At 37.0% G+C, this 11,606-nt stretch overlaps 1 protein-coding gene across 1 annotated transcript in view; it reads left to right on the forward strand.

Annotated features, from left to right (window-relative positions):
• Positions 1–11,196, forward strand: part of LOC125663295 (receptor-type tyrosine-protein phosphatase alpha-like) — a 62,077-nt gene extending 50,881 nt beyond the window's left edge. Inside the window, exons 25-27 of the mRNA XM_056147668.1 lie at positions 1,556–1,698; positions 4,333–4,468; positions 10,502–11,196. Of these exons, the coding sequence (XP_056003643.1) occupies positions 1,556–1,698; positions 4,333–4,468; positions 10,502–10,579 (357 nt within the window). The 3' untranslated portion in view covers positions 10,580–11,196. The remainder of the gene's footprint in view (positions 1–1,555; positions 1,699–4,332; positions 4,469–10,501) is intronic.
• Positions 11,197–11,606: the final 410 nt, after the last annotated feature.

The raw sequence follows: 11,606 nt of genomic DNA on the forward strand, positions 1-11,606 counted from the left end.
TTTCAATCCGTGATTTTAGTCTTCAGTCATCCTTATGGAAATTTCCAGAACGAAGCGAGGTTTAGGTCTACAATCATATTCTCGGGCCTTTACGGCAATCCCAGAAGTTATGATTGGTTTAGTTATACTTATAATAGCTTTGATTAGACTCGTATCTATCATTTTATGAAGATTTATAATTATATTACTTATATACATATCATTCAACGAAGAGAAGCCCCCTCTCGAGACCAAGGCTCCGACACATCGATATTTTTGGCTAGCGGGCGCTAGCATATGTGTTAGTGTTTTTACAGGTAATGCTTGGGCGCCATAGGGTGGCATTCTGGGATTTCTATACGACAGTAGTCTAGAATTTAATTTTTTACACAAGTAATAAAAATGCGTTAAAATAATTTACACGTAGCTATCTGATTTTTATTTTGTGGGCTAATTATATAGTACACGGGTTCCACCTATTGATATTGTATCATATATTCTGATCCCATCTCCCGCCACTTATTTTCCCCAAAACGAGTGATCAATGAGTGGCGTGCGGCGGGGACCAGACTAAGTTACATGTAGCCTAAAATATATTTATTTGTTTTACATGATGAAATCATTGATAACGCTTAATATATACGTGTAATGTTATCCTGCTTTCTTTAATAACGGACGTACAATGGCTTCTTTAAAGGAAGATGGAAATATACATTCATTCAAAGATTTGTTCACTATTTCTGCAAAAATTATGTTTTATAGTTATTGAGTTTGACGAGGGAAAACAACATGTATTCATAATTTTGCCCATACATTGTCGCACTGGACAAAAGCTACCATTAGGAGCACATTCGCAATACCGAGTTTCAAATTTTGCAATCATGAACGACCGTTCATTTGGTCTATGGTCAACTATTCGGAATGACGGATTACAATTACATTCGTAAAATCATTATACTTGTATATTCAATACGGAGTGAGATCATTTATGTTACACTAAGGAACACTTGATTTGGAGTTCCAAGTAACTTTCTAATAATCAAGTTTTTATTTACTGTATATGATATCAATGAATAAAACATACCTAATGCACTCAATGATTGAAAAATTGTTCTTATATTCATTTGAATAAAATATATCGTTCATTCAATTCATGTGTGCATCAATTCAAACGCGCATTAAAAAGTCATTCCTCTATCCCCGAGTTTCATCTAGTTGTGATGCAAGGTGAATATAACGAACAGTGATCAATCTCATAACTCCTACAAGCAATACAAAATAGATAGTTGGGCAAACACGGACTCCTGGACACACCAGAGGTGGGATCAGGTGCCTAGGAGGAGTAAGCATCCCCTGTTGAAGTATTCATACAATGCTCAATATTAAATCTGCACCACGATGAATTGGTACATTGGTATCAACCACGATTCTTACCTCATTGAATACATGTATATGTGAATAATTTAGTATTTCATTGAATATGTACATGTGAATAATTTACCTCATTGAATATGTATATGCGAATAATTTACCTCATTGAATATGTAAATGTGAAAAAGTTATTTATCTTTTGAAGTCGAACGACGAGGTCAGGTCTGTTGAGGTAGTAGAGCCGAAGTCCAGAACACAATCTACAGATCAATTGTCATCAACGCTGTTCAGTCTGGTTACTTATGCACTGGACAATAAACCAATGAGACCTGTAACAGTAGTAAGCAGGTAAACAGTGACGTAACAATAGTTAGCAGGTAAATTTACATAACAGTACTTAGCAGGTAAACAGTGACGTAACTAGAAAACTGACACGGTCAGCAAGGGCCCCACTGAGGGTTATTAGAGGAAAGTGACATCTGTATTTGATATAGCAATGTTTTCGGCTGGTATATATGTTAGAATTAATAATATATAAAGATACATTGGAATGCCAAATTTGTGAAAAAGGAATCATGAAGCATATTTATGAGAGACTTATGCAATTTCAATTACTTCTGTTTGACACACAATCATGACATCCACTCAAACACAACGGAGTGCAACAAAATCCCATTGTAATATGGGATTCAAAATGGATAACTGGTACAAAATATGGTACATGCAAGGCGAAGACAACGAACAGTGATCAATCTCATAACTCCTACAAGCAATACAAAATAGATAGTTGGGCAAACACGGACCCCTGGACACACCAGAGGTGGGATCAGGTGCCTAGGAGGAGTAAGCATCCCCTGTTGACCGGTCACACCCGCCGTGAGCCCCATATCCTGATCAGGTAAACGGAGTTATCCGCAGTCAAAATCAGTGTGCCAAGAACGGCTTAACAATCGGTATGAAACACGTCAGACAGCATTTGACCCAACATACAAACATACTATTCGAAAAGGATTATGAATTTGACATATTGATGTCTTGGAAAAGGAAATTCTGACATGGGGCTCTAAGCGTTTTCAAATACATTGTCATTTGATAAAAGTATTCTACATTTTTAAAAATAGAGATTAATATGTCTTTACATACATAGGTGAGAAAGTTTCCATTATTCCTAGCCGAGACATACCATGTATGCGCAAAAAATTCATAAGCAAATATCAAAATACTCGCGTACAAAATGTGGACCTCACCGTCAACAAGCGCAGTGAAACACGCCATTTCGAGATTTTCGCCGACAAAAGCTCGGTAACAGTAATGAATAAGGTACACTCATTTTGTATCTATTTTGTGACTTTCTTTATTAAAAGGAACAGTTCTCTAATGTGTAACATGCAATTACTACATAATTCAATAACTTGAAGCATGAAACAGTTTCACTCAACCGGATATAAGAAATTTTCGTATTCCGATCCCGATCGAAAGTTGTTGACTGGGAATGACGTGTTTTAATTCAGAATACACGTAACATCAAGCATTTTTTATATCACATTAAAAAAAACCAAATATATACACATACACAATGTTGTAGAGTTATTTCTTGTAATTTTTCTATATATCAATACAATACATATCATAATTCAAATTGATTTATCTCCCTTAGACAGTGGTAAATAAATACGGTCATAATAAGAAAGATGATGACATTCAAACAGACAAACAAAGTGACATGACTTCAAAATATATAGGTATCTTCCTCTTATTGTAAAGTATTTCTGTACAAAATATGAAAACTGTTCGAGTTATCGTGTCACAAAGAAAGTGTTCATAATGACAAAGATAATGACACACATATACACAGACAATGTGAAATGACCTCAAAATCTATAGGCTTCTTCCTCTTATTGTATATTATTTCTGTACAAAATTTGAAAACTGTACAATAAAAACTGTTTGAGTTATCGTGTCACAAAGAAAGTGTTGACGGACGGACAATGTGATTACGATAGGACTTCCCGCATTTCATGCGGGGCCCTAATAATCGTTAGCAGGTAAACAGTGACGTAACAGTAGTTAGCAGGTAAACTGTCATGTTACAAAGTACTGCTGTGAAAACGTACTACCTAATACATTGTGATAGATGAAAGGCGAAGATAACGAACAGTGATCAATCTCATACTCCTATAAGCAATATAAAATAGATTGTTGGGCAAACACGGACCCCTGAACACACCAGAGGTGGGATCAGGTGCCTAGGAGGAGTAAATATCCCCTGTCGACCGGTCACATCCGCCGTGAGCCATGTATCCTGATCAGGTAAACGGAATTATCCAGTCAAAGTCAGTGTGCCAAGAACGGCCTAACAATCGGTATGAAACACTTCACTCAGCATTTGACCCAATGATAAGTTGTATTGACGAACTAGATCGTTATAACGACCATATAATTTGCGAAATGCTGACTTCAATCGACTGTTGAAATCCCTGTACCATCAACTTCTTTGTCAGTAGCTTGTCTCGAATTTTAAAGATATTTCGTCATTTCTGTTCAAACACATTTTTTTAAAAAAGTTTGTACACAACATAGCTCAGTGGTGGAGCTATCACTTAATGAGCAGATGCCCTGAGTTCATCACAGGCCGCGAAAGTTTGGAATCCTTAGAGTAGATAGGAACTACCAACTATCGGCATTTTTCGTCGCAGGTCTTTACACAGGTTTTTAAAACCAATATCAATTTCCACAATGGATGTTGAATTGATACGATAAGAAAAGAAATATATCGCTGTTAAATGATTCCGAGAGTCGAGGTTAAGTATAGTTTTTGTTGCATTTCACCTTCAACTAGCAACAACTCATTATGACTAAACACTGGAAAGTCTTGAAACAATGAAATCAATCATTCATTTCTTGCAGTGTAAGTCAGATGGAAAGTTTCCATCCTTTATAAATAATATCGGACAGACTTGTTTTTCATTGTTACCTTTTCAGGGATGGAGCAGCTCGTTGTGGCGTGTTCTGTGCCGTACACAATGTTCTACAACAGTTGTCGATGGACGGGGAGGTCGACATTTTCTCTGTTGTACGCCAACTACAAGTCAGGTGCCCGGAACTGTGCTCTACTTCGGCAAGTTTTGGTTTGTTACCTCGAATTGCGTTTTCATGAAGCACAGGAGAAAGCAGCCAATTAATTCAGCATGTTACATAGTTCCGCTGTTCTGACCATTAAAGGGGTATGGACACGATTTGAGCTGAACATTTTCAAATTTCTATGGTCAACCAAAATTTGAATACAAGGGCCGGGATTCATAAACAGTCTTAAAATGTACTTAGGTATAAGAAATTTCTTAAACCAATAAAAAACTTAACTAATTCTAAGATTTTGAGTTTTTCTACTTAGTTTTATTCTTAAAACAAGTGAAGTCTAAGAGAATTCTTAAAGAGCTCTTAACATTAAGTGTAGTGTTTAGCAGTCTAAAATTGTTAAGAAAAACTTAAGTTAAGAATCATAATGGCCGCCAATAGAGTACACAGGCGACGTTTTCGAGAAAGCTCAGTACAGTGGTGCACAAACTTGTGGAAAGGTTTAGACTGGATTCAGCCAGTATTTATTTCATTGAAAATTTCATTGCACATGACATTATCAGTAGTTCACAGAGAAATCATGCAGTATCCCCACTTCAGCAAATCTTGCCTACTCCACGATTTCTCGCCACTGGTAAGATGCAGCTGTGTAATGGAGACGACATGGGTGTTTCCCAGTCCACCGTGTCTAGGGCTATAACTGCAACCCTCCGAAGTCTGTCCTCTCCAAGAATTGTTACACAATTCAAATTCCCACAGAATACTCCTGACATTCGTTAAAACCAAGAGGAAGTTTTCTCTATCGCTGGGTTTCCGGGAGTTGTTGGGACCATTGACGGCACTCACATTCAAATAATTGCCCCAAGTGAATATGAAAATGAGTATGTAAATAGAGTTACTCATTAGGTTACTTACACAGATTCATCACCAATTATATTTAGGTTTAGCAGGGAGGTATCAATGCCTCCCTCTACACCCATCTTGCAAGTGTTATTTGCCCCAACTACGCTAGTAACGGCTTCAGCTACAGCACTCATTGACTTCCGACAACAACCACTTACAAAAGAAATTCTTCTGTAAAAATGTATTGAATTGCCACATACGGTGTGGATTACTTTTTATCACACAGGATTTATACAGTGTTAAATATAATATATTACGTTAATGCACTGTACAGAATTTGTGTGGGGGTAGCATTTTTTATCGCATGAAGTGTTACATTAATTTCTGAAATGGATGATTGTTGAATGACAATATGATAATGAATGCTGTTATGATTCTCAAGTTCGAGCGAAATGAGTGGCCAAAACGACCTAATTTATCTTTTCATCGGTATAATTCATTGCAATGAAATGAAAATAACTAAATCAAAGATTTGCTTGGATGAAATACGCATTTTACTCCCACTGTGTTAATGCGATGCATAAGTATACGTGTAAAATTTTAATATAGGCCCTAAGGATATTCGCAAATAGAATTTACCAAACTATTTAACTTCACAATCTATTGATTCAATAAGGTGGGTTTTTTTCAACAGTATATGCTTGTATATTTAATATGTAATACACTAGTTCTCCTAACACTCGCGTACTCGTTCGTATATTTAAGCTTATGCGCCTATCTATTTTTCATAAAACTTGTATTCACCATAACTTACAATTTCATCATCAACTCACCTGTACCAGTAATTATACGTCTGTGGTTGGAAATCTCCGTTTCTGTCTTTGAGAAGATGTTGTGCCACTTCTTCTCAACTTCTACTGCCGTTCGAGTGGGCCCAACACTCATAGCACGAAGTTTAAGCGTAATCTCACCCCACGATTTCGACTTCAATCGGTTAGCTGGGGACTTGGTTTACCTCTCACGACATCCTTGTATTCTTCAACAAGAGTAGTGAGGGCCAAGGGCTCCTCATTACTCCAGTTTGATTTTCTTCTGAGTTTATGGCTTTCTTCCATGTTTACGTCTACGAAATTTGAAAGATGTGACGTAAAACATGCTCAAAATACTACCTCCATCGAACAAGAGTTCCACCTTTAGTTTGGGAAATGCTAGGGTGACCCAACTTGCGTTTTCTAGATTACTAAGAACTGTACTTCTATGTAGCTAAGAACAGTGCTAAACTTTTTATGAATTGATACTTAAATATTTTTCTTAATTAATTTTTTTTTACTACTTAAGTAGGAAATCAAAGTTAAATCTTAGAATCTTTATAATTCCCGGCCCAGTTGTTGAGTTGCAAGTGAGATACAGCACTCACAATTCTTTGTTAGGTAAACAAGGCTCTTGACATGTTTTGACTCAATAGAAAATAGCCTGTTTAAAACAAAATGAAATGTACCCAACACTAGACCCCATTTAATTAGCTTGTGAATTGAACAAAAAAATCAGCTTTAAAACAAAGAATTGTGAGCTTTGTATTTCCCATGTAGCTTGACAACTGATATTCTACTTTTGCTATAACTATTAGAAATACCTTAGTTAAGCATTATAAACATTGAAAATAGAAAAATAAAATGAGAAATTTTAGCTCAAATCGTGTCTATGGGGCATACACACGATTTAACTATGTGACATTACTGATGTCAACACAGGTCTTTCTCAATATTGAAAGGCTTGCAGTGTAAACGTATACATGAAATTATACAATATATACAGGTAATTATACAATATATACATGTTGTATGATAAAATATATACATCCCGTGGGGATCCGGGTTAGAATAGGTCCTAAGTACCCCTTGCTTGTAAGAGGCGACTAAATGGAGCGGTCCTTCGGATGAGACCGCAAAAACTGAGGCCTTGTGTCACAGCAGGTGTGGCACGATAAAGATCCCTCTCTGCTCAATGCCCATATGATTGATTGATTGTATATTGTTTAACGTCCCTCTCGAGGATCTTTCACTCATATGAAGACGTCACCACTGCCGGTGAAGGGCTGCAAAATTTAGGCCTATGCTCGGCGCTTACGGCCTTTGAGCAGGGAGGGATCTTTATCGTGCCACACCTGCTTTGACACGGGGCCTCGGTTTTTGCGGTCTCATCCGAAGGACCGCCCCATTTAGTCGCCTCTTATGACAAGCAAGGGCTACTGAGGGTAACCGGGATCTCAGTGGTCATAAGCGCCGAGCATACATGTAGGCCTAAATTTTGCAGCCCTTCACCGGCACTCCATATGAGTGAAATATTCTCGAGAGGGACAGTAAACAATATTCAATAACTATGCCATATACACATGTAATTATACAATACATGCAAGGAATTATACATTATATACATGGACTTATACAATTATACATTGTACACATGGAATTATACAGTATATTCAAGGAATTATATAATATATACATGGAATTATTATATTTTAAATGAGAACATATTGCCGAGAGGTTAGAGGGTTCGCCCCCCATGCGGAGGGCCGGGGTTCGAATCCCGGCCGCGACAGACCTACGTCCTTAAAACAGGTAGTGACAGTTCCATTGCCAAACGCTCGGCATCAGGTGTGAATGTCACGGGTCCTCGGAGATGACCCGTGTCACAATAGGTGTGGCACGCTAAAGAACACTCACTGAGCAAGGCCGTAAGCACGGAGCATAGGCCTAAATTTGAAGCCCTTCATCGGTCTTGGTGACGTCTCCATATGAGTGAAAAATTATCGAGTGGGACGTGAAGCAAGATACAACCAACCAAGAACATTTAATGTCCCTACGGAAATTGCACATAGTAATGGAACATAATCAACTGCAGTCAAACATGAAATGTATTTTTAAGTTTAATATACTATCGACGTTTACGCATATACTTCCCTGTATTAAACTGTTGCAATGATTAAAACAATGAATGTTGCTTACTATGGTATTCTGTAGCATATTGTCAACTAAAATCAGCGGATATAGGACGCACTAACATAAAATGGTATTCATATTCTACACTGGCCATACATGAATAACAAGTGTTTACTTTTATTTATTTCTTTCTTTTTGTTAAATTTACAGTTAATATCATTAAACTAATTGCGAGGGTAGTGACAGTTTAGATACACAATTTTGATACTTTGGAGGAGTTGGTTTTCTACCAGTAAATGGTGTCCATCAAAACTGATACATATGTAGCACTAATACCATGTGGTATAATCACATTTCATTGAATTGCTATACTTAGGAGATTTACTACACCGTGAGTTTACATAGGTCTATTCATTTTAGAATTATTGGAGAATAGTTGCAAGAATGAGGATACTGTATTTATGTTGTTGATTGAAGTTAAATATATCTTGGTAAGTTTTTTTTAGGACACCTAAGTTGCCCGGGTGACTTATTCCAATTAGTTGTCGTGCGTTAACAGTTGAACATATTTAACTTCTTCTTAATAACTACCAGTCCAATTCTTTTCATATTCGGCGTGAAGCATCATTGGGACAAGGGGGACATAAATTGAAAATGTTAGGACTCCAGCATCACTGGGGCCTCAGGGGTGCGGCCAAAATTGTCCAATTTTCAAAAATCTTCTCAAAAAAAAAACACGCACATGTAAGAAAAACTAAATGCATAGTGGTGTAGAAGAGGAAGGCTTCTACCAAAGTTGTAAATTTCATGATCCACGGGGTAGGGATTCTGGCCCCAGGGCGGGGCCAGACTTGGTAAAGAGTGTTTATATATAAAACACTTAAATAGATGCGCATCTTCTTCAGTGTGGTTGATACTATATTAACACTGAATATATATTTAGAAAGAGCAGGTAGTCCTTTGCCAAAATTGTAAATGTCATGATCTACGGGGTAAGGGTTTCGAAATCAGGGTGGGGCCAAAATGGTCAGTTATTAAATGTGTGAAAAATAGACATTTTTAACTTCTTCTTCATAGATATTTTTTCAATTCTATTCATATTTGGTATGAATCATCTTTGGAAAAAGGGGGACATCAATAGTAAATTCCATGATCCCCGGGGTAAGGGTTCTGACCCCAGGGCGGGGCCAAACTTGGTATGTAATGCTAAATGGATAAAGCAGGTAATCTTTTACCAAAATTGTAAATTTGATTCTCTCCAGAGTAAGGGTTCAGACACCAGGGTGGGGCCAAACTTAGTATGTAGTAAGTATGTGTAAGCTGATACTGTTTAAAATCTAAATGCATATTTAGGAATAGCAAAAATGGATGTACAAAAAATGCTGAATTTCATAACCCAGGGTTATGACTTTAGAATGAGTCCAAATTAGTCATATCTTTTGATGTTTTAATATTAATACACCTATTAATTAAAGCCTTTCATCGGTGTATGCACTTCTGAGGGCAGTGAAGTTTTAAGAACACATCTTGTATGTACTGTTGCTGAACATTAGAATTTAGCTTAGATATTCAAAACAGGAAATTTTTTCTAGATTTCATAGCCCATGGAAGTAGTGATACTTTTTCACTAGTATTCAGGTGACCTATAAGACCCGTGGGCCTCTTGTTTTCATATATGTACAACAGTGAAACTGATATTACCTTATCGCAAAAGGATCAACAGTGATCCCTGATCCCTTTGTTCAATTAATCAGGATTATCACAATTCATAAACGTGTCTTCAAATGCAAAATTAGAGTACTCTTCATACATTTCATATCAGGTGTCGAGACTTATATCCTGACCATGAATGTATAAGTTTGGGCTACTATATCAGGTGTCGAGACTTATATCCTGACCATGAATGTATAAGTTTGGGCTACTATATCAGGTGTCGAGACTTATATCCTGACCATGAATGTATAAGTTTAGGCTACTATACCAGGTGTCGAGACTTATATCCTGACCATGAATGTATAAGTTTAGGCTACTATACCAGGTGTCGAGACTTATATCCTGACCATGAATGTATAAGTTTGGGCTACTATACCAGGTGTCGAGACTTATATCCTGACCATGAATGTATAAGTTTGGGCTACTATTCGAAGCTCTCGCGCATTGAGAAGCCATATCTTATAAAGGTATTAATGAAGACAAAAGACTAAGATGTATAGGTAAGAGGTTATCGCTGGTATGTGTCTGTGGATATTCTCTAAGTTTCTAATATTTACCATTTACATTTCATTTCACAGGATGAATACCACCTGATCTACACAGCGGTGTTGGGCTTCATCAGATCGCAAGAACAAGAAATGTACGCCAACCTCTAGATACTGTCAGAAAAGGACTAATTCTGACACCTTTTCATTGCTTGATTCTATATTTTGACGTAGTTTCGGTGATACACAACTAATTACACTGAAGTTCATGTCGTTTGCTTCTCCGGGGATTCTGTGAAGTATTCTTGGCCAGCGAATTAGATCGTTCCTACTCCGTGAACAGAATCACTATGTTAAATAATACAATCGTATGTTGTCATATCAGTGTTTTCCTGAATAGTATGTATCTCAACCTGAAGGAGACGAGTAAATTAATGTGACCGGAAGCTGGGATTCTTAATATTTATCCATCATTACTAGGCCTGAATGTTTTTGTACTTGATACTTTTGTTATACTTTGATAATTTGTGGTCTATTGAACCATGATTGTAGATTTCATTTCGTTTCTTCCACTCACATGGGATAGTCACATGGAGAATTATTGACCGTGTATATTTCATGATAGATCAAATTACGCCTAAAGGGGGCATTTAAAATGGTCGATTTGTTTTTATTTTCATTTATATACTTCTTAGAAATTTTTAATAACTGAGAAAGATTACCAATTCAAATGTAGTTGCCAAGTTTACATCTATTTTAAATTATGGATAAAATTTTCTTCTGAACAACATTAGTACATTTTATGTCATCCGGGACATGCGACGCAAGCAAGGGATGGTGACCAAGTACATGTGAATGGTATGCAAATTTTGCATACATAATATTTCATAACTACAGTACTTTGTTTCTTAAGATTTCAGGATTCCAGAATAGTAGGAAATAACTTAAGACCTAAGTCAGGTAGTGACAGTTCCATCGCCAAACGCTCGGCATCAAGTGTGAATGCCACGGGTCTTCGGAGATGACCTTGCAAACGAATGTCCCATGTCACATTAGGTGTGGCACGTTAAAGAACCCCCGCTGCTCAATGGCAGTAAACGCCGAGCAAAGGTCTAACTTTGAAGCCCTTCACCTGTCTTGTTAACGTTTCCACATGAGTGAAAAATTCTCGAGAGAGAGATACGTTAAACAAGATACA

This window comes from Ostrea edulis, chromosome 8 (assembly GCF_947568905.1).
Source record: "Ostrea edulis chromosome 8, xbOstEdul1.1, whole genome shotgun sequence".
Lineage (NCBI taxonomy): Eukaryota > Metazoa > Mollusca > Bivalvia > Ostreida > Ostreidae > Ostrea > Ostrea edulis.